General features: G+C 26.6%; 2 protein-coding genes across 3 annotated transcripts in view; one reads left to right on the top strand and one right to left on the bottom strand.

Annotated features, from left to right (window-relative positions):
* Positions 1–17,554, top strand: part of LOC129979504 (cleavage stimulation factor subunit 2-like) — a 29,065-nt gene extending 11,511 nt beyond the window's left edge. The window contains exons 5-13 of one of the 2 annotated variants that reach the window (XM_056090715.1): positions 41–148; positions 237–356; positions 1,035–1,118; positions 1,725–1,767; positions 5,966–6,154; positions 10,402–10,464; positions 14,134–14,495; positions 15,615–15,752; positions 17,355–17,554. In XM_056090715.1, the coding sequence (XP_055946690.1) occupies positions 41–148; positions 237–356; positions 1,035–1,118; positions 1,725–1,767; positions 5,966–6,154; positions 10,402–10,464; positions 14,134–14,495; positions 15,615–15,752; positions 17,355–17,477 (1,230 nt within the window). In that variant the 3' untranslated portion in view covers positions 17,478–17,554. The remainder of the gene's footprint in view (positions 1–40; positions 149–236; positions 357–1,034; positions 1,119–1,724; positions 1,768–5,965; positions 6,155–10,401; positions 10,465–14,133; positions 14,496–15,614; positions 15,753–17,354) is intronic. The other variant, XM_056090716.1, reaches the window with a different exon arrangement.
* A 179-nt stretch (positions 17,555–17,733) lies between these two features.
* On the bottom strand, positions 17,734–23,584 carry LOC129976499 (sulfotransferase ssu-1-like). The gene is made up of 2 exons (XM_056090109.1): positions 23,549–23,584; positions 17,734–18,905 (listed from the first exon to the last, which is right to left on the bottom strand). The coding sequence occupies exon 2, from the start codon at positions 18,884–18,886 to the stop codon at positions 17,933–17,935; it is 954 nt and encodes a 317-aa protein (XP_055946084.1). The 5' UTR covers positions 18,887–18,905; positions 23,549–23,584; the 3' UTR covers positions 17,734–17,932.
* Positions 23,585–24,797: the final 1,213 nt, after the last annotated feature.

Below are 24,797 nucleotides of genomic sequence, written 5' to 3'. Positions count from 1 at the left end.
ATGCATGTTTGTATCATTTATCGTACCTTAAATGTTTTAGAGTCCATATGGACCTGAAGTTGCACCAGAAAAAGCTCCAGATACTATTGCCAAAGTTATGTGTAGTGTACCACCAGAACAGTTATATGAACTTATGATACAGATGAAGGTTTGATACAAAATTTTTTCTTTTACCTAATTAAATTTCTAATAAATTTTGGTCTTGATTAATTCTAAACAAATGTTTTATTATTTAGACTTGTGTTGAAAATAATCCCAACGAGGCAAGAAATTTGTTGATTCAAAATCCGCAACTTGCATATGCTCTTCTCCAAGCTCAAGTTATAATGAAAGTTATTGATGCAGAAACTGCTAAAGTAATTATATTGCTTTAAAATGCATTTGTTTGAAATTTAAAATATTTGTTGCATTTTATTAAAAAAATTTTTTTTCCTGAAACAGATTTTCTCCGTCACTCTTAATATGAGATGCTAATTTTATATGATATTAATGTTTATTCTTTTCGTTTTACATTTTATAATTCAATATATGACAAATTTTTTAGGGATTTTTTAAAAAACATATTTAGTTGTTAAAAATTTGTAATAACTGTCATTAAATCTTATTTCTTGCATTTTATGCAATCTATGTATTTTATAGATTTTATTATAATATATAGTTTATTATGTATTTTTATGCATTTTTCTGAATTTTTTTTTATTGTAAAACTGAAATTATATGTATGCAAGCAAAACTATATGGTTGAAAGTATATATATATATATAAAACTTGTTATTTTAGCTACCTATTTAATCCTCATTTTTTTTTTTTTTTTTTTGGTCAAAAAAGTTTGAAAAGAAAATACTTTTTTCTAAATAAAATCTGATTTAACTTTTCTTTTAAAAATGTTATATGAAATTATAGCTTTCAATTTTATTGAAATAACTAATAATACCCAGCATTTATTTTTTAACAAAATGCAAAGAAACTGTTTTCCCTACCCAAGCTATTAATTTTGCATAAAATGTTTCTTAGAATCTTTTCATATTGTTTAGAATATGCTTCATGCCCCTGGCTTTCAATCAGCCCCTTCTGGAGCCCTTTTACCTACACCTGAAAAAAAAGCTATGCCACCCCTTGTAAGTATAATAAAAATTTTCAATATTTGCTTAGATTTAAAGAAAAAGAAAAGTATTTCCAACATTAATTAAAAAAAATATTTTTTTATAACTTTTATTGCTATTTTGTTTCAGTAATATTGCCCAAAAATAAGAATTGGAACAAAATTCATTGACAAAATAATAATTATAATAATAAATAAGTAAAGTGGCATGTTATTTTATTAGTAGATGTGAAACAACAGTACAATATAAAAATAAATGTCCAATTAATATAAAATGAAATAAATGTAAAATAAAATATAATAAAGAAATAAATATAATAAAGAAATAGGTTAATTTTTCTTTTTCCATGTTATTTAATAGAAAACAAGCAGTTTGAATTAGCTAATTGGTTTATTTTTGAATTTTAATAATTGATGTGACCTAAAATAAATATTTATAATCACTGTTTTTATAATTTTGTTTTTATTATATGGTTAATGTTATCATATTAAACAGTAACTAATATATTATCCGGCATTAATTCAATTGGAATGCTGATATAATTTTAAAAACATTATATCTTTGTAATGTAAATTTTAAATTGATTTGAAAATGCATAAAACAATTTTTCTTTCACTTCAGATTCCACCAGGTGGTATGGATAATCCAACATCTTATCCATCTGGTATGTTAAAATTTTTATAATTTTTTTCCTTAGCATGGTTTTTTGATAGTTAAATGTTTTTTTGGTTGAAAGTAAAAGAATTCCTTATTAAATAACAATTTAAAATACAATTTTGATAAGTGATAATTTAAGATCCTTAAGTGACAAATAAGATATTTTCTATAATTTTTAAGAGAAATCCGAGTAAAATTTTTGTTGCAAAAATGCTATGTTTACATTAAATAAAATGTTGATATTAAATAGGTTTATTAAGTTTTGTGTAATAAATGCTTTTTATTATTAATAAAGAAGTTAAAATTAGCTAAAGAAAGTTTATATCTAGATAACATATTATCTGTTGTTTTTTTAGTATGCGTAGTAATAATTTTTCCTTGCAAAATTAGGACTCCAATTTTAGAAAATATATGAATTCATAATTTATTTTGAAATGTGTTGTAATATATAAAATGAAACTACTTAGCTGTGTTTTTGACACCATGTTTCAAATGCAAACTATTTCTGAAAGTTGTTGAAAATGTCTTAACATATTTGGCAAATTTTAATGATTTTTTCAATCATTATTCATGGATTAATTGCTTTTATATTTTATATATTACAAAAATTTCTATGTTGTAATCAAATCAGCAGCTAGAAACACATAAATAAAATCAAAGACAGTTACTTAATTTGGTATTTTCATCCAAGAAATGTATACGATCTACTATTTGAAAGTTTACTCAAATTTCCTTTTGTCATCTTAATTGGAAGGAAAAAAAGGAAAACCTGGAATTGAAGTTGAATGAAGAATGAAACACATTTTGCATTATTTTCACAAGCAAGCATTTTTAATTTCTTATTTATAAAATATACAAAGAATATTGCAATCGTGAAAAAAATTCAAACTTGAGATTTTGATGAATCTTCTTGTTTCAGATCTCACTGAGTCTGAAAAACACATTTTTAGAATTATATATATTTGTCTGTGAGCATGATAATGGGAAAATATTTTGAACTTAACAGATGAAATTGAGTTTGGGATCTGAACATCTATTTGTAAATTTATCAAATGTTGAATGAAATCTGTACTCTCAAAATGTCTGTCTCCAAAAAAAAAAAAAAAAAAAAAAAAAAGTGAACACAATATTTACAAAATGCCATGAGAAGAATGGACAAAATTTGATGCACAGGTTTAGCTTCAAAGATTTAAATCTGTTTGAAATTTGGAACCAAATTCAGAGGAGTTGACCTGTACAGTTGCATCCATGGAAATGTAACATTTCAAAACTCAATGACTTAGATAAATGAAATTTGATTCATAGCTTTAATCTTTAAAATAATAAATGAAATTTGATTCATAGCTTTAATCTTTAAAATAATATTCTTATTAAATTTTGAATGAAGTCGATTAAAAAATTGGCTATCTACTGGTCTGTATTTATATTTTTGCATGTCAATGTATTGACTCAAAAATGCAATTAGATAAATGAAATTTAATATATTATCATTACTAAAAATTATGATTTTATGTCAAATTTTAGTTTTATTCTGTTGAAAGAAAGTATCTATTTACTTTTTCTTATTATGTTGCGAAGCACGGACTGCTTATGTGTAGGATTCAGAATGATAGAAGAAATGTTAGGAAAGTTCAGTGAATACAGAGCTCAGGAACCACAGTCAAAGAATTTATAAAATATTATTATCGAAAGTTAGTTATAATTTATTATTAACTAAAAGAAATTTAAGAGCCATTAGTTCAACTAAAGACATAAGCCAGCCAGCTAAAGAATGAATGAACACAACAGACAACTAAAAAAAACTGAAAGTATGAATACATACTTAAAGCAAAATCAATATATGCTTTAAATGCATGTTTGTACATGGCATCAAGGCCATTCAAAAGCTTAGTGTATAAATCCGACATGCATGGATTGCACACAAAGACAAGAAACAATTTGCATGTATATAAGAATTTTAATTTTCAATTAGTACCTTTAATTTTAAAGTAATTCGTTACCTAAAAGTTAGTACCTTTAATTTTATGTAATTCACTATTGTTGAACTTCTGAATGCAAATAAAAAAAGCTGCAGGCAAAAAAGCTTAAGCTTAGGTCTAAAGGAGTAAGCAGGTAAAATTTTGTAAAGATTGCACTCATTCTGTAAGAATTTCATCAGTTGGGACGCTGCACCACTTGAGCTCTAAAAGATTCAATTAAGTGGTTATTAGAGTGAAATGTGAAAATGATTAAAATCTTAAGAATATGAATGAAAGCATTAAACATTAACATACCTTTGTAGCAGATTTATCATGAAATCTAGTGTGCATCACTAGAAGGCATGTTCATATTTGCAACCTGAGGGCAATTCTTAAAGCATTTATAGTGCTTTATAAAGAGAGAAACAGCTTGCTTGGATGTGCTTGATTCAGGTTGCTAGTTATTAGTTAAAAGGAAATTTAAAAATGTAGCTGTTGCATTACTCATATCTTCTCTTTTGGATACTAGATGGTGATGCTTGATTAGTCCATCCCATATGCCATCCCATGATGCATTGTGAGGTAATTAGGGTGAGATGTGATGCCGTACTGTTAAGCTGTGTACATGTCTTGTTTTGTCTTTGTGTTTGTTTAATGTGTGAATGTGATTATTAAAAGAAAAGTTCCTAAAAACATTCGTCCTGTTGCTTCCTGCACATTTCATAATAATCTACATTCCACCACAAAAGTAAATTCTTAACTTATTATTTTCTATTTGTAATTGAGTTAATGATTTCAGAAGCAAGTAAAGTTAAGTAATCTGTGTAATGAATCATTACAACTCAATGGGTTAATAGGAATTATGTGAGAATGTTTTGGGGAGACCACTTTTGCTGACTAAAATTTGCACTCTCTCGTAAAAAAAATAATTTCCTACTGGATATAAAATGTGCAGGTTTCTTTTACTGCTGTTGTTATTATGCCAATTCATTTGAGTTTGATTATTTTGGAATACAAATATTTAGTATTAAATTTAGTTATTTAGTATTTTGCAACTACTGCTCACTTTCCCATGTAAGTCATGTATGTAACTAATTTGAACTCAATCAAGGAAAATATTAAATAAGAATTTACTACCCTACATATCTAATGCTTTCTATTTTCTTCTCTTTATACTGAGTTTGGAATTGATAGTAGATAGTCCTCCTCTTTCGAAAAATGAATACACATTTAAATCTTTATTATACAAACAGTTTCATGGAAAATATAATGAACAGAAATATGGTATCTTGTTTGTTTATAATTCAACATATAATCATAATTGAATAATTTTTCATTTTTTAAATGTGCAGTTTTATTCTTTAAAATGATACTTTTTCATATATAATGGCTCAATCATTTGTCAAAATTACAATTACTCAGCTACTAAAAAAATTTGCTTGGCAATGGAATAGCTAGTGAAGTTATTAATAGGAGAATTGATTAATTGGATTTTTATTCTTTGAAAATGATAGTAACCTGAAATTATAACATGAATGTCTGATGCCACTCATTCAGGCATGTATGAGCATGAAGAATGGCATGCTCATCTTTATATTATTATCACAACTTTCTAGATGAAATTCTGGTGAATAGACAATTACTATAAAGAAGTATTATCATATTTCCGGTATATTTTTTCGATCTTATTCCAAAGGATTTATTTTTGGAGAAATGCATGAAATAATTTTTATAACAAGGCCAATTACAACTAATGAGTTAAGAACATCCTTAGGAAAGAAAATTGGCCAAATGCTAACTAACATAATTTAGTAATATTTACAGTTCTATTGTTAGTATATTCAGCAGCAGTCATCAATAATCTGAACTGTTCTGATAACAGACAAATTTCTAATTTGTAATAATTGATCTGAAAGAATGAATGTATGATTCTTAATGTATATTTGTGTATATAATTCTTTTTCAAAATGTACATTCATTTTTATGGAAGCTGTTTTGTAATATCTAACTAGTTACTGCTGGTAGTTGGAAATATTCAATAGTTAATGATTGTAAAATTATAATTGATTTATAATTGAAAGAAAAACTTAATTTTAATAAAAATATGATCTTGAATATCTTGTGAAATAGATACGAAAAATTAAGATAAAATGTAAAAAGTAATGAGAAATGAATATTAAAAATTTTAATGTGAAAAGTATTGATAAATGAATGTTGCTATGAATATGCTACTCTTTTGTATTCCAGCAATGCCTCCAAATCAACTTAATTCATTACCACAAAATCCTGCCATGCAAAATCCAAGACCAACTCAGCCTGTTATGCCATTAACTAGACCAGCTCTCCTTGGTGAAAGGCCACCTCTTCTTCCTGAGAGACCCTCACTTGCACCTGGACATCCAAATCCAGTTCTTCAAAATCCATTTCCAGACCGAGGTAAACAAAACCTTTTCTCATAATTTATTCTTCTAAAAAAAGATATTTTTGACATCTTTATAATTTTTCTTTAAAATTTAAATAGAAAATTATATTAAATTTATTACATTTTCATGCATGTAATTTTTTTCAGTATGCAAAGTTATTAGCTGCTATTTTTGTATCCTACAGATTTAAAAATTATTGATAGTTGGTTTTTAACATATACAACTTAACAATGAAAGAATTGATTCATTACATACTTTTGGAATATGAAGATATTCATAAAATTAAAATATTTTAGAAATATTTTTGATACACGATTTAATAATGTTGCATGAAAATTGAAACATTTTGTAATATATTAAAATGCAGTGATGGTAGGATTATGCATTTAACTTTTAATGTATAAAAATGAGATATTTTTAAGAAGAGGAGAGTTTAATTCATTATAGATATTGCTTATAAATATTAGTTTTATACTAATAACAGATAAAAATTTGATATTTTTATTAAAATAAATTAAATAAAGAGTAATGGAGTAAAAATAATCAAAATAGAAAGCTTTTCACTATTATGATTATGGAATAGTCCTGTTTGTAATATCTTTTTTGCTTATTTGTTTAAAACTTATTTATATCTTTAGAACGTAACTATAATTCGTCAACGGATTCTGATACGACCACATTTCAACGATTCCATCTCATTAAGGGGTGAGACGCGGAACGATGAGTGCATTTCCGGTATTCTCTTTGACCTTGGATTTCCCCTATTAGATACTAGTAAATGTAAACATTTCCTCCTTTCGTCTTCCCTTTCACCCCTATTTTGACGAATTAAACCTATCCTAACGCATGTGCAAAAACACGGAAGGTTTTATAATCCGTTGCTGAACTATAGAAGATATGCCTATTTAGATGCATTGTTATCTTGTATTCACAAAAATTTTGTAAAAAAATTTTATTCTCATTTCACTTTTTTCTCAAAATTTTAAATTCAAGTACAATTGGGAAAAAAATATATTTGGCATTCATTTTTAACTTTATTTTTTAATTTAATAATATATGGCAGTATGAATCAAGCAAGTGTGAAGTAATTTCCAACTATGCTACTCTATGCAAAAATCTGTCTTTTGAAAGAATATTTCTAATTTTATTTCTGGTACAAAATAAATTGTTGCAAAAATATTTCAATTTTATTTTGTGGCTATGTCTCTTAAAATTATTTATCATGTATATTTTAATAACTTTTTAAAGAGGAAACATGCATATAATTAGTGAATAAAATTAGGTGCTCCATCAGCTGAAACACTGCACTGATCCTGCTACATATGGCAGAACATTATGAAGGAAAGGGAACATCTGTCTTTGCTTTTTGTGTTTCTCTTTTTTTGGGGGGAGGGGGAGGAATTTATTTCAAGGAACATTGTAGAAGAGTGTTAGAATTTTTGGAAAAGGCTGGTTCTTACTCTGGATATCTGAAGTTTTATGGGGTTTTTTAATCAGTAGGTTTGATCATCTTTACTTAGAGCTACATGATGTTTTTTGCTACCAATTTGAATTTTGCATAATTTATTTTGTAATTGTGTAATTATTTTTGAATTATATATGTATATATTATAGTTAGTTTTTTATGGTAAATATACTTATCATTAATTAATTACTGTAAATTAAATATGTTAGGAATGGCATTAGGATAGTTAATCTGAGTATGCATCCTTTTAATGCACCTTGATTAATGCTAAGTCTGCTTTAGCGTTAACCAAGTAAGTTATGAAAAGGCACTAAAATAGTGTCTTTTCATACTTATACTCATTTTTGTGCTTCACTGCAAAGCTTGTTTAGTCAACACTTTTTAGAGTTCTAGTGATGCGGTATTCCAGCTGATGAAATACCCAAAGAATCGAAACTGTAATTGTAATCTTCAGGGAATTTTATCTGCACAATCCTTTAGATTTAAACAGACTACCTAAAACTTTTATTTCAGTTTAAGTTTTAAAGAGTAATGTGTTATGCAGAGTTAAAAAATAAAATAATAGAAAAAATGGTATTATACTTTGGATATAAATATATAATAGCAATATATTGTGAAAATATATACAAGTTTTGTTTCTTTACCACGAGATCTTACCTATCCATATTGTTCTCATGAATACTCAAATCAAAACCAATTATTGAAATCGGCTTGAAGCAAATCTTAATTCACGAATAGAAAGCAATCGGATATTAAGCAGACTCTGAACTTCATAAAATAATGAATTCTACTAAACCCGTAGAAATAAATCATTATGTTTAAAATGAACATGAGAATATGCAAAATTATACAAAAAGTATGATTAAATAAACAATAAAATAAATAAAATTATACAAAAAGTGTTTGAATTATTAAAAAATAATGTAGTCATTACATAAAAGAAAATTCATTGATCTCTAGAATGATGAAATTCCATTCTGAACATGCTGGGATCCACATTTCCACAGCAATGCAATACCACAAACAAAATAAAAATATTGATGCAAGCAAATTAACAATAACTACAAGTTAATCATTAAATTGGATTCAAACAAATGGTGATCTACTAATAGAAAAAAATGCATTGCCAAATGCAAAAAGCAAATTGAAAAATGCCAAATAGAAAAAAGAAATAATTTGATGGCCCAGTTATCCATATATGTGTTCAAAAATACTGTGGAATATCCATAAACACTTCCAGATAAAATACATGCTTATATAATAAAAACTTATTATTATTCATGCTTGCATAAAACAGAAATACGCTAGATGTAAAAAAAAAAAAAAAAAAGTGACAGGCATCACTGATAAACTCTGTAAAGAGATAAGTATTCTTTTCTAAGGAAAGAAAGAAAAAACTGATATTTTTGCAAATAAAAAATATGTGACAGACAAATTATTATTTGCATATTGATGCATTGACTTTTCATTTGTATTAAAATATATTTCAGTCTCTGTGCAGCAGTTGTGTTATTTCTTCAGATTCTTTTGTCTGCTACTGCTTTATATTTATTAAATAATCTTTCCTAGGTAGAATTTTAATTTACCTTCAACTTTTGCTTATTCTTTATTGCTTACATTCTAATTGGGCATCTAATCTATGTTTACATATTGTTGTTCAGTTATTGTGGTGGTTCTTTGTCTTGTTAAGCCTTAATGACATCTGTATGGCCTTGCTTTCCATTATTAAATAGTTTCTTAAGAACCTAAAATATCTTAGCTAGTGTAATAATAAACTATCAGAAATGTGTGAACGTCATATACCTAATGCTTGACTAAAACTTTTGCTGCGATCAGTGTTTAGATTTTACAAAGTTCAGATCTATGTACACCAAAATGACTTGTAAAAAATTATTAATTAAAAAAAATTATAAAAATTTATGAGCTAAATGTCTAACTTACAATTTCAAATAAAAAAATTACATTGTGAACATGAAAATGACTGGTAAAAAATTGTTAATTGAAAAAATTACACAAATGTATTAGCTGAATGTCTTAATTTACAATTTTTCTCCAATTTCATATTAAAAGATTATAATTTGGAATTCAATGCTTTTATTGGGAAGAGAGTTTAATTATATTTACGCTAATTTTGATTATGTAAAGTTTGTTGGAAAGAATATCAGATTATGTGTAGATTGACCAATTTAGTTAAAGAATCTGGTGAAATTATTAAAGACCTGTAACCATTCTAACAAAATTTTTAAATGTGATTTTATTTGAATGCTTGCATGCATATAAAGTCATAATATTACATAATAATATGTTATGCATATTACAGCTTTGAAAATACCATTTAAAGTCAATAAAACTTGTCTAAGCTCTAAGCATATGATTATAGCATGAAATAATCTTATTTTTTTTTACTACAATCAAATGTGTTATATTTTCTCTTAATTTTTGCTTGTGGTGCTTTTGTGTTCCTTTCTTTTGTTGGTTTTGATACTTTTTAAAATAATCTTATCATCTGGAATATATGTTGATTTAAGTATCATTTGTTTGATTGATAAAGGTTAATGCTTCTGGAGGTTAAGTTGTTATAAAAGATTTGTTTTCTAAATAGTTTCTTTAAAAATAATGCATCTTTTTTTTACATCGAATGTAAAGGCTGTTTATAGATTCATTTTATTGTCAAATTTTGAAATGGACATCTTTATAAAGTTCTTCGTCATTGGCTTCTTTTATAAAATCTTTAGGGAGAGGACTTATTTTTCTTTGTATTGTTCTTACATAGTTTTATTTTGTTTCATCTGCAGCTCGTTTACCTCAGCCTAGAATGCCAACTGGCCCCCAGCAAAATAGGTGGAGTGCTTCTTCTGGTAATTGGTTCGTTTTTCAATGTAACTGATATATTCTTTGAATACATTTCCTAATCATACATCCTTTGTTCTGCAAAGGAGAATATTTTCTTGGTCTAGATTCTCTGTTTTTAGGTAATTTTAGGAAATATTGTGCACATTGATTGGTTTCTAACCAGTAATGGGTTTTGAAGTATGTATTGTTTTTTTGGTCTATAATTTACTGCAAATCTGACTTATTCTTCTGTAGATATTTACTTGTATCTGTAGGATTTATTTGTGCTGTGAATTCTCAAAAAATAAATGAATTTTGAAAGTTTTGTTTTAGTATTAAACAAAGACACACGTTTTGTTATCCCTTCATATATCCTTATGTAAAATTATTGATGATTAATCTTTTTTTGTAAATTTTAAATACTTTCAAATAAAGTTTTTAAATAGTTGTTATGAAAATATAAGAAGCACAGAATAATATTTAAAAATTAATTTTAAGTTATGCATAGTTATTTAAAAAGTAGTGCATGATTCATACATACATCAATATATCTAAATAACATTTTGTTTTGATTTCTAATTTCAATTAAAATTTTTAACTATTTTTATGCTAAATTGAAGCACACTGTTGTGCATTTTTCATAAATTATTCTACATTTTTCATAAACATACTTTTATATCATAAATTCTTAAGATTTTAAGTTTTAAAACAACTTACATTACTGATACTACATATGGAGGCAATAAAGATGACTTAAATTTTTCTAACCATTATTTTTCTTCTATAATTTTTACTATCTTTTAAGGCAATTCTTGTTTTTTATTTGAAGATATAATATTAAAAGAATATTTTGGTTAAATTTATTCCATATAAAAATCAGCTAATTCTTTAATTTAATTGCTGTAGATGAGCTTTGTAATTTTTGGCCTCTGTATGAAAGAAATGATAAAATAACCTCATGTATAATTTTGGATTCCTTTTATTTTATTTGTCAATTATAATATCCAACTTTCCGTAAGCTGTATAGGCTGTGGAATGATTTCTTTTATCATTGTATCTGTCTGCCCAGGGTTACAGTATCTATACTAAGCTGAAATATTGAATGTATAAATATGATTCTGTCCTTTATTAAGTTAAAAAAATAAACTTGTTTTTTATAAATGGTAAAAATTAGATGCATTAAATTATTTTCTCTCAAAAACTACATTTGACCATTTTTTTGGACAACAAATGAATTCCATGAAGAATTAAGTGGTTCTTTCGATGAAATCTAGTTATCTAGCCAATTTTTGATATCTACATGAGAATTGAATCTCTTCAGAAAGGGCACTCTGTCTTGAACAAAACACATAGTAAAGGAGCAACATTTGGTGAATACAGCATCCTAACAAAGTGGTCCTAAAATTCCTTTTACTGTTTTGGCAATATGTTAGCTAGTATTGCCATGTTGGAAAACAACTTTCTCATATTTTTCACCATCTGCTGGATGTTTTAGCTTCAATTCTTTGTTCAAATTGAAGTTCTTCGTTTATAGCATTCACTATTGACAGTTTCAACAAGTAAGGCTTTCAATGCTGTACAGTAATTTTGCATCTTAGTTAGTCTTAGTAGTTGGGATGCTCTTTGTTATGTGCATTGAAATAATCATTTTTAAATAATCCGAAACCGTTCTTTGCTAGTCATATTTTATGGAGCATGTTCACCATAAAATGCTCAACAGCAAACTATGTATTTTTGCTTCATTTTTCTTTGCAATGAAATTATGTAACATTACTTCTGCAAACCCTGTGTGTTTGGCACAAATTTGATATATTTTCTAAGAAGAATACTGTTTAATTAACCACAGGTCATGCACTAATTTTTTAATATTATCAAATTTTTCAAATTCAACCTTTGTGTTTTATTTACTGACAATCGGTACTACTAATGCAATCTACTAAAAGTGCCATAGTTATATTTATGTGTTCATTAAATATAATTTTGTTTACTTACAGATTTAAATTTGTAATCAATTTGTTATCTCTTCAGGAAACATTACTTATAAATGATAATAATTGCTCCAGATATTCCCTTTTTAATTTCCTTCCTTAACTCTGCTTGAGTTTTATTTTATGGATGTCTATTTCTTTGTTTCTACATTAAATGAGGAAATCTTCTACATGATTTTTATAATTGTAATCATTATTACAGTTTTAAATTTGTGTAATTAATGAGAACAATACCTTCTACTAATTGAATGGCAATAAAAGCCTAATGCTTGAATTCTTTGTAATTAGTGCTTGAAAGTAGTTATAACTGGATTATATACTCTCAACTCATGACACTATGGAATATTTTTTGGAACTCTTTCATGTTGCAAAAATGTTTGGTAAATTGAAAAATTTTACTTCATTATGTCATAGAAGATTATAGCTATTAATAAAGTTGTTGGTAGTATTTTATTAAATTTTTTACTGTTCTGCATTTCAATTTTATATTTAAAATATTTGAAATGGTATTATTTCATTATGGATATTTCAGATTTGAAAAGTAGATGTTTAAGAATAATTAAGCATACAATAAATATGTCATTAAAGAATTTATATCAATTGATTTTAACAAACAAATAACAGGAGAAAGATAATAAACATATGAAACTTTTTTGTATTATTATTATTAATTAAGAAAATTGATAATTAATTTGCAATTTTATTTCAGAATCAGTATTAATTTTTTTTCAATATTCCATTGTTTTACCATGGTAACTTTTGTTACCTCAAGGATTGGTTGTGATATATCAATATATATTTCAAAATGTAATTTATGCTACGTTTTCTAAGATATAGAATCAATGTTTTATAAAATGATATACAGTTTGTTAAATTTACTGGTAACAGTTAAATAAATTTTGCCATTTAAATAGTAAAACTTAAGAAACTAAAATCGCATGTTTCAATAATTTCAGATGTCATGGTATTCATATGCAATTTGAAATTTACAGTTTATTATTTATAAATGAATCAAAACTTTTGTGAAATTTTTTATTTAAGCTTTTTAGGTATGTTTATTGTAATTTTTTTAGAAATTCCTTATTAGTATTTTAAATGTGAAAAAAATAATAAGCAAAAACAACATATAAAACTAAATATATGTCAAAAGACTTCTCTTGAATTTTTTTATTATTCATTTTTTAAAAATTTCATAATGTATAATTTTTCAAGTTTGAAATTTATTTTTCTTACTCTGAATTCAATTAATATTCAGTACATTATGATATAAGACTTGCTGTTACTGAATTGCAACAAATATGTTTAAAAAATTTATACCTGCACTCAGTTGACTGTCATGTGTTGGAACTTTCATTAGTCATTGAAACAGTAATGCTATGTTTATCATACCTAATTTAAATGTATTTACACTGTATTTTAAAATGTACCTACTTTCAATTATTTTTATATTTTCTAAAAATCTGCATTAAAATTTCTTTCTAGTAATAATTTTGAAGTATGAAATTGAAAGAAATTATAATTTTAATTTGTTAGAGTTAATATTTTTTAAAGGGAATATTTTATTGTTTCGATTGAATTATTAAATAATTTTTTTAGTCACATATATAAATAGAACATGTTTCATTTTGATAAGAATTTAATTAATATACATACTAATATATTTTAATTTTCTTAATCAATCTCAAAGTTTTTATAATTTTATGTTAGATTCTCGAACTTTGGGTGATCATGATTTGCGTCAAATGCCAATGTCTGATAGAGATATGAGACCTCCACCTTTACTAGTTGGAGATAAAGATATGAGGCAGCCTGTAGGTGATCAGGATCTGAGGACGCTCAATCCACCAGGCCCAGATAATCGAGCTTTTGATCCTAGATTTCGAAATATGCCTGGACCAGATGTGCCACCTATGACAGGTCCTCCTGTTCGACCTGGTCAACCTGGTGATATGCCAAGTTTTGATAGGCCTCGTGCTGGGCCATCATATGATCCAAGAGGTGTACCACCTGCATCTGTTGCACGTGTTGAACCTGTATCACAATCAACTGGTAATCGTGTCCCACCACAGGTAATTAATGAAACATGAATGTTGATTGCAATAATACTGTGTTTAATAACTGCAATAATATAATCATATTTATTAATAGTTTAAATACTTTAAAATTTGTAGATTTTTACTGGAAATCATACCTAATTCTTGCTTAAGATCTAGAAAAAAGTTCCAAGAAATAATTTTATGTGGATAAAATATAAATAGTAAAGACTTTCAGTTTTGAATTTTTAAAATATGTAAAACATTACGTGTATGTTTTGCAATATTTTTTGAAATAATCAAAAAATTATAATTTTCTTCTAATATTTTAATTTTAATAATAGATCACATTATATCATTATTGATGCAAACTTCACATTCATTATAATAGTAAAAAAGTCAGCCTATTTAGTAAAAACCATTTAAGAGGGATCTATGCATATACTTAATTAATGTAGTACACAGAGAAATTGTGCTACTTAATTAAATGACCTTAATTCTTCTCCATGACCCCATAATCCTTCTTTAAAATCTAAAAACTTTTAAATTTCTAATAAGGCATAAGATACATTGCATTCTTTCAGTCTTGATTAAATAAATTTTAATTGCATATATGAAAAATAGGTGCAAGAATGTATGATATATTTTTAGATGAAGTCCCCTATTGTTCTTTGCATTCTTTCATTGCTGTCAATCAAACCATCCTCTTTTCACTATTTTATGTCTCCCGTAAAAATGTACCAATATTGATTGTTATTAAACAGATTCATTATTGCAAGACCTTTCTAATGTGCTGGTATCTTTATTGTAAAGTATTTAACACTATAAACACTATCCTCTACCATGCTCTAAAATTCTTACCTCTTTTCAGTTATTTCCATTTTCATCTCTATGCAAAATGGCTATAATCAAGCATTAATTCTGGTGTAAAATTTTATTGTAATTTATAAAAAGGATGCTGTATTATTATTTAAGGATGCTGAAAGATGAATTATAATTAAAAATTTCCAGCGAGGCAATGAATAGGCTTTGAAATTGCCATTAGGTTGATATATTGAAATAATTTGTAGGTGCTCTGGCAATTTATAAATATCTTATTCATTATGAAAAATTTAATTAAAAAATGCTATTACTTTATATTTTTTTGGCTCGCAGAATCCAAGAGTTGCTGCTGTGGGTGGTAACTCTCCAGCTGTTGGAGCAGCTTCTCCAAGTGCAGGTGCATCTCCATGTCCACCAAATAATTCATTAGCAGCTGCAGCAGCAGCTATAGCACCTCATGATCAAGAAAAGGTAAGCACTTTTATATTTGTAGATAGTTTTGTACTTTGTAGATAAATAAAAATTTAAAAATATATATAAACGCTATAATCTATAATATGTATTGATAATCATTTTCATTTTCCATTTGTTAATATATAAAACTTATTTACATATTTTTAGAAATGATATAATATCATACAAACAGTTTCCTGTCATTAAATACTGTCTTAGTTTTGATTTTACATCTGTGAAAGTTTAGTTTTGGCTTAAAATAAAATTCAGAAAAGTTTTATTATCATTTGAGATGTATTGTAGAATGTTAAAATTTTGCAGTAAATAAAAGAAAAAAAGAAAAAGAAACTACTACTTTTTATTATTTATCATACACTAGACAGGATATTTTACAGTACTTTAAATTGTTTTTTCAGGCTACAGTACTTTTAAAAATAAAGCTGAAGTTCACTGTTAACTCTTTCTCTCTTCATTTCTATAAGTATTTAAAATATAAGCATATTTTTATTATTTGAACTTGGAATATATTATATAAAAAATTTTCATCAATAATTTTAATAAAGATGATTGAGTATTATGATTACATAAAGGTATAAAAGGTATCATAGAGGATTAAATTAACAGAATGCACATTCTATACCAATTACATCACTTTCCCTTGAGTGTTAATCGGACTATAAGTTCTGAAAATTTCCCTACTAGATTGTAGATCTCTGTCTGTTTATGTGATGCCTAGCATTGCTTCTATAAAAATTGTTTTTTAGGTTGTATGTATTTCAATAACAAATTCTGTGATAATGAACAATTACTCTCTTATCTACTTTTATTCAGATAAGATTTATTTTTATTTCTCTAATAATAAGACTCTACTTCTTTTTATAATAAGATCCTGTTATCCTAACATAAGTATGGTTACAACTCTTAAGTAACTCTTTGTTTCTAAATATAAGTAGCACATAATTCGGAAAACAGTTTTTGTTGGTAGAGTTGTTTGATATAAAGTAGATGAATTCTGTTGCTACTGGAAAGTAGTAAAAAAAATTAAAGTTAATGTTTAAAAGTGCTGAATGTTTACCATTAATTTTCAAAACTTTTTTGAGTGCAGTCAGTAATTAAAATTAAATTTTACTTTAAATATGGATTTTGTATTCTATAAAACAAGAGGCTCATGCATCTTAAATTATTTAATGCATGGGATTTATATGTATAATCTTATTTTGTTGAAAACAGTCTTTTTGCTAATTTGAATATTTTAAAGATATTAAAAATGGAAGTCATTAGATAATTATAAGCAAAAATAATTATATATTATTTTAAAGGTAAGGGCAGTGTACTGAAACATATCTTTAAATTATTAATAATGTTAGCATATAATTTTAATAGTAATAGAAATAAATTCCTTCTGAGTATAAAATAATATTTAATACACAACATATTTATTTTTGCATTTTTCTAAAAATCAAGTATAATTAATAATGTTATAAATTTTTTTCTGAAATATTAAAAGTAAAAACATACTTAAATTGGTAATTAGATAATAATATTTTTTTATTATAATAAAAGAATTTATATCATTTTTAAAAGTATTGAGTATTCATTAAATTTTTTTCTTATTCCCAGGCTGCATTAATTATGCAAGTTCTTCAGTTGTCCGATCAGCAGATTGCTATGTTGCCACCAGAACAGAGACAGAGTATAATGATCTTGAAGGAACAAATAGCTCGTAGTCAAAATTTGCCATAATATTTTATACCATTGAATCATTTATTAATTATTATCTTTATGTAAAGTTTCTGTGAATAAAATTTTTTAAGAATTTTTTTTTATCTTCTTTTGTTCTACGTTGTTCACAGAGAATTGAATATCCACAGTATTTATAAAATTAAATGAATGAATTTTACTGTGTTACTTCTGATTATTTGCTCTAATTTCTGTCGAAATGATAATATTAGAGATATATATGAATGATAAAAATAAAGAAAATGTCTGAGTACAAATATTAATCTTCATTTATTTTGTAGAAATCGAATTTTAAAATAGGTAGCTGCCTTTTTATAATGATGCCATAATTTGATTTGAGCATTGTAAGTGATCTAGTGAATACATCCAGAAATCCAATTAGAAAACATCTGATAATTATTTGATGGGAGAGAATTCAAGCAGTTCGAAAAGCGGCAAATAAGAAAAGTAGCAAATGCTCATTTCGTATTTTCCCACAACTTCATTACATCTGAACCTTGGGTTTTCTCCTTTATTCTTTTATTCAATCTTTCTTCTTGCTCTGGTGAAAGTTCTGTTTTTCCTTCTCCAATCTCTCCACTTCTTAGGAAGCTTCCAATCGATCCTTGTCCTTCTTTAATAGCAATTGCATTGTACTTACACCATGCTCGAAATCCTCGCGGAGCTTTCTGATTTTCAGCATACTCTTCACAGCGGTTGAGCATTTCTGTAAACAGATTATTTGTCGTTTTCTTCATGTATTCAAAGCTGCTTTTGTGGACTATCTCATCCAACAATTCGTCGTTCTCTTCTACTGCAGATGAATATTCTTCTCCAAGAAATTTGGCCAGCTTCCTGATTGTTTCCTTTGGATTTTTCTTCATCTCCTCGTATGTGACGAAGAAAACATTGGGATCGTTTCTGTGTTCGTACCATGACAATAAGTTGTCAAAGTAATCATTGAAATCCGTTTGACCTTCAATGAAAAGGTCGAAGAAATCATCAAAAGTACCATCGCTGAAATGATAAGCTGGGAATAGTTTAGTGTGATGGTAGAAAGAAATGCAGCAATCTGTTGGATTTCGTGCTACATAAACGTATTTGGCATCTGGAGAATATGGTGTTAAATTGAATGGGAAATGAATTTTGATGCATCCTTTTCCATGCATGTTTGGAATTTCTTCGGGTCCTAACATTTCTAAAAACGGACATAAGGCGAAGTATTCTTCTATGGTATTTGGTATTTTTCCTTTGTTAAGAACCAGCATCACTGTCTGGATCATCCAAGTTGTTCCACATTTTGGATAAGTTGCAACGAAGATATCTTTTTCAGTTGGCTTGTAATTGATTGCTTGCCTTACAATATCAGGAACGAAGCATTCGCAATATTTATAACCATCTACATCAATGTATCTTGGTGTTTTTTTAACCATGATGAAAATGATGTCAAATCTGGAATAATAAGAAAAAATTTTTGTTAATAAATTGCGAATAAAACTCAGTACTGTAGAATCAAGTAATGGTGATAGTACACTGAATGTATCTTAAGAATTAAATCTTTATTATGAGTATATTTGGTAGACCATTCAATATATTTTTAGGAAAATAAAATTAATTTGGAAAACCCAAAGAATTAGGAAACAAGTACATAATTATTATTCTTATTTGAAGTAGGGATTACTATTGATGCTAACAACATTCATTTCGGAAGCAGTTGAAACTTTTAAAAAATAGAATGATTAATACCTTTATAAAATTGAATATGGATGTGCGTGTGCATCTGGCTATCAATTTACAGGTCAAAACTGTTGCATTCAAAATTATGAAATTTGGCATTTAAAATTTATCTAATTAGAAATTACTCAAAATTTTAATATTTTACCTCGATTACTTTTTAAAATGCAATAGCATATATGTATTGCACCATTTTAAAATTCAAATATATTTATAATATATATATATATTATAATTCTAATTGCATGCAGTTTTGATTTAAATTAACATTTTTATTTTATTTAAAACATTATTTCCCATTATGGTAGTGAAATTAATATTTGAATTTTTAAATTCTAATGTTGGTTTTCTTTCTCTTGCTTTTGGGTATTAATCATTTTGCAAAGTGCTTCTACAACTGAAGCATGTAGAGTAAAATTTTTATTTAACATGATTTGGTTCGTAACTTTTGGTTGTGATTAAATCTCTTATACATAAATTGATACAGAGGATTCCCCCAATAAAGTATTTTCAGTATCAAATTTTGACAGGCAATTAAGCCTATTTAGTTGCCTTACATCTAGTGTTTATCATGTACATAAACCTTCCTAAAAGAGTCAAGCTTCGTGACATCATACTGCCATTAAAATTTAAATACTGCGATATTTCAAACAACACGTCGTTTAATGTGCTAAAAAAAATTTCGTTCACTAATTCCTCAAATAAACTGCACAAATAAAAAGCAGAGTTTTTCTACCTTAACTTTCAACAATGGAAGAAAATCGAGCAATTAAATTCTTGATAAAACAATAAAAATGATTAGAATTTCATTATGGCAATGAAATGTATTGTTAAAAATTATGCAAATAATATTTTTTTAAAACAAATTGTCGAAATTTAGAAAAAAAATCTCCATAGCTATTTTCGTATAATTAAAATGCAAATTTTACATTTTCATATACGAAGTATGCAAAAACAAAGTATTAAAATCATTAAAAAAAAACAACAGGAATTTAAGATTTTGATGAGATTTTATGTTTTAGACTCGTTTTTGAAACGTCTGCTTGTCTTAACATAATTGAAAAACAGTTTGAGCTAAACGGATGAAATTTGATACATGAACTTTAAGGTAAGTTTGCAGTTGTCTATCACATTTTAATCTAAATCCATTGTAAAGTCTGTCCATCCTGCTGCCCAGGTGATGGCTGCTAAATGGAAAGAGATAAATAATATTTGGTATAAAGTTTAACTTCTGAAATATAAATCACTATTAAATTAGGAACCAAATCCATAGAGGAATTAAGGCTGTTCTGTTTGTTATAATACAAATTGTAATTAAGTAATTGTATACAATTACTTAAAGTGTTTACAGACAATTGAAAGCGTGGAAAGACAGACTTGTACACACTTACAAAGCCGTCTGTACATGAGTACTTTTGCATGCATGTTATGTAATAATATCAAAACTTAACAACTTAGGTAAATGGAATTTGGTTAATAGTTTTAGCATCTAAAGTATAGATTCTTATTAGATTTTGAATCGCATCTATCGATTTATACTTTCGCATGCATGTAAACAGAATAATTCAAAAATGCAATGATATAAATAATTTAAATTTGGATGTGATCTTGTGACTGTAGTTATGGTTCTATGTCAAATTTTGATTTCAGTCAGTCTGAAACAAGCCGTCTAAAGTACATATTCGATTTTCTTGTGTATTAATTGCATGTCATCAATAGCAAAATAAATAAATAAATAATGCCAAAAGATCGCATTCTAGATTTAGTAAAAAAAAGCTATATTCACGCCAAGAATCGATATTTCTTAACTATTATTCCTTAGTGCCATGCAATTTAAGCACAAGTATTGGTTTTATTACAAAACACATTTCATTTGTGAGATTCTATAAATAAAAAAACTGAACACTTGTGGCATTCATTGCACTGTAGAAGAAAGTTATGAATAGTTATGATTCCTAACTGATATATCCACTTCCAATATTTCTGACGAAACAAACAAATGTTTAAGGCGGTTAGTATAATACCGCCTTGACCTATGAATTTACTTAATTTATTAATCAGATGGTGTGTCCTATTTGAGATATTTATAGTTAATTTATTTCCTATAATAATATAAACGCCGTTTGAGATATTGAATCGCTTCTAAATGGTTTTTGCATTTTAAATTGCTAAATATTTTTTACTTAATTGCAAATTTAAAACTAAAAATTCAGTTATTCAATTCACGCGTTAGACAAGTCATTGTATGCGAAAAAGCTAGTAACATAATAATGAAATACAACTCCGTACCATATATTTGATTTGATTTAGCTGTTTTGGCAAGCAGCTTTCTCGCTGGAAATATTAGTTGTTTTTAATTTGAATTAAATCTGTTATATATAAGTTGGCCTTCGAGATTTTAAGGATAAAAGATATTAAAACCATGTTAACAATTACATTATTGTATACATTGTCATATTTCCGATTACATTAGTATCGAAATAATCTATACTAATGGAGTTGAACCTCATTGAAACGTAGAGCAAGCAAAAAATAACCGACCGGTAATCTATCTTTTAATTGTACGTTGTCTTTCACGGTAGACTAACTTCACTTTTATATTCTTCATGTAAACTGCTGAAACAATAAACATAATCATTCTTTCTTAGCTTTCTTCAATGGAATAAAATCACGCGATTAAATATTTGAGGAAACAATGAAAGCGATTTGAACTTCATTATAAAAAAGAAATATATTATTGAAAATTATGCGAAATTCTTTTTAAAAATTACATAACAACACTGGAATTAATTAAAAATGCGATTCTTAAAATTGGAAATGATGGAACAATTATTTTTGTCCAATTGAATTTTTGAAAGTTGAAATAATTAATAGACAATTATAGATTTTCGGGAAAACTCCAAAATCTCGCTTAATTCTTAATTAATTAAAAAAATTTTTTTAAAAAAATCAGTCTGGAGTGCACATTTTGTCCGCCCAAAGAAATTTCTTTTGAATGTGGTAACTCTAGATCAAACAATCTAGACAACAAACACATTGTCCTTTATAGCATAGATAAGTATTCAAAATTCTTGTTTTACATCTGTCAAATTTTATAGCTTTATCTTTTAAACTTTACTTTAAACAATTTAATGTATTATTATTTATAAATTACTTAAAATTTAATAACAAACTTGGTAATTGTTTTAATGTCAGCACGAAATTATATAGGGCACCATGGTTGTTAGTTATATTTAACGACTTAACGAAATTAATAATACGAATATTTTTCCAAAACATCTGTAAAAAATTTTTTTAAAAATCTGTGACATTATAAAATAATTTTTTCAGATTTTTATTCATTATACATTTCGAATGGAAAAATTTATTTAGATTGCTTCATTAGTCGCTTGATGTTTGAAACGTAGCTTATATGTACTTTAATAAAACCCTAATTAATAGAATTTTTTGTTATAGTTATTTTACCTATTATAGTTACTTTCAATAGAGTCAATGATGTTTTAGGCGACATTAAAACTTTTGATTTATGATTTCACCAAAGGATGGCCATTATAGGATGACAAACGAAAAAGGAACTTAAATCGATCAAAGGTACAAATAAAGAATATTGAAATTTTATTGCCCTTTGCAGGCTTTAGCAAGTATTTTAGGGCCAAGATCAAAGTCAAACGTGAAATAAAAACGGGAAATCGTGAATAATTTTCCGATATACGTTTTCTTGAGATATTTTAATCTAAGCAAGCAAAATTAAAATATTCTGAACAATTTCTTTCTTTCATTAAAAACATTTAAATATTTTTTGATTAAACATTTAATTTAATTTTATAATAATTTCTTCAAGGTTTAACCATTTAATATTTTTCGAAATTGCTGTGATATATATCTGTCATTTATCATGTAGGAAACAAAGTCTCAGTTATGAAAATTAATTTTTATATTTATTATCAATAAAGTAAAGTGCCCAGATTTTATGAATTTTTATAATTTTTTTTTTTAATTTCTGAAAAATATATCTGAAATAGTTAAAAGATTGATTATTAAAAATAACAAAAGAAAATTGAGAAACTGAAGAAACATTAAGCTTTATTATTATTATTTTACTTTGATAAATTTATACATAATGGCTAAAATACAGTGATATTTTATAGTATATTAAATGCCAGAAAAAGAATTGTTCAATAACAATTTTTTTTTAAATAATAAAGTTTGTTCAAATCCATTAATATAAAAAAAGAAGCTTTTTTTTAAGTCTGAACAAACAATAGATAATCGGGATTGTTCAGAAATTATCCGGAACTTCTGACCATTTTAAGTTAGAAAAATTTTCTCACATTCTAAATTAAGAATGATAGAATCCTTACCTTAGTCTCGTTCCTTTTGATTCCTCCTTTAGGTAAAAACTGCAGTCTTTGGACGGTTGTATTTATTGACCACGGAAAGAATCTTTTACGTTGAAATGTTCATGAATGCATGTCGGATTAGTGTAGTAAATGCCGGTGATCTTCAGGGTCGAATGCTAAATCCATTACAACGGAATTAGATTTCGGTGAAATGGCAACTACATAACTAATCCAAACTGTGATTTCTGAGTATTAGTGCTGGTACTTGCTTTTCGTATTTTATGACAAAAAACATCCGATTTTTAATATAGCAAACATGTAATACGTGATTTATTTTTTATTTTCTCGAATATGAAATATAAAAAGATAAAGAAGTATTGACTCCGGGATTTCTATGAATCCACGCCTTTCAGTCCTTCACGAGATTAAAAAAGAAAAAGAAATACTTTCTTGTATACAAAAAGTATTACAACTGCAAAAGAAATTCGAAATTGAAATTTTGATTGATCTCCACATTTCAGACTTCCCTGAGCCCGAAAAATACATTTTTGTTGTTATGCTTGTCTCTTTTTCTGTCTGTGAGCATGACTGCTTTGAGCTAGATGGATGAGATTTTGCGTATGGACTTAACTTCAAATTGTTAGACTTCTATCAACTTGGCCGTCCCTAGTATCTGTTAACTCGATCATTACAAAACGAAAGCAGTTAGAATAATAAAATTTATCATCTAAAGGGCAAATCTATATCAAATTTTATTTACCAAATCCATCAAGGAGGTCGACCTTTGTCAATGTATGCTTTTACAAGTATTTCAAAGTGACAATTCAAATAAGTAACAACATAGGTAAATGAAAGCTAGTTCATAATTTTAACATCTAAAGTGTAAATTTTTATCAAATTTTTTATCAAACCTGTCAAAGAGTTGACTGTCTGTTGGTTTGCATGCATGTGAACACAATACTCTGAAACACAATGACTTCAATAATTAAATTTGGTGCATGATTTTGCGATTATATTTATAATTTTACGCAAAATTTGGTTATAATCAGTCATGGGAAAGGCATCCAGAATTTATATTCAATTTTCTGCAACTTATACATAAACCGCATGGCAACGATTTATCACCAAAAGAAAAAAATCGAGGCTGAATTCACACCAAAGATCGATGTTTAGTAATTATTGTTCGCCAATGCCACTCAATTAATATATAAGTAACGTTTTTTATTTTACTATGCTACGAAACACGTGATTCTCAGATGTAGACTCTGAA

The sequence above is a fragment of the Argiope bruennichi genome, chromosome 1 (genome assembly GCF_947563725.1).
Source record: "Argiope bruennichi chromosome 1, qqArgBrue1.1, whole genome shotgun sequence".
Lineage (NCBI taxonomy): Eukaryota > Metazoa > Arthropoda > Arachnida > Araneae > Araneidae > Argiope > Argiope bruennichi.
The sequence above is the reverse complement of the archived record's forward strand: the minus strand, read 5'-3'. Positions and strand labels throughout refer to the sequence as shown.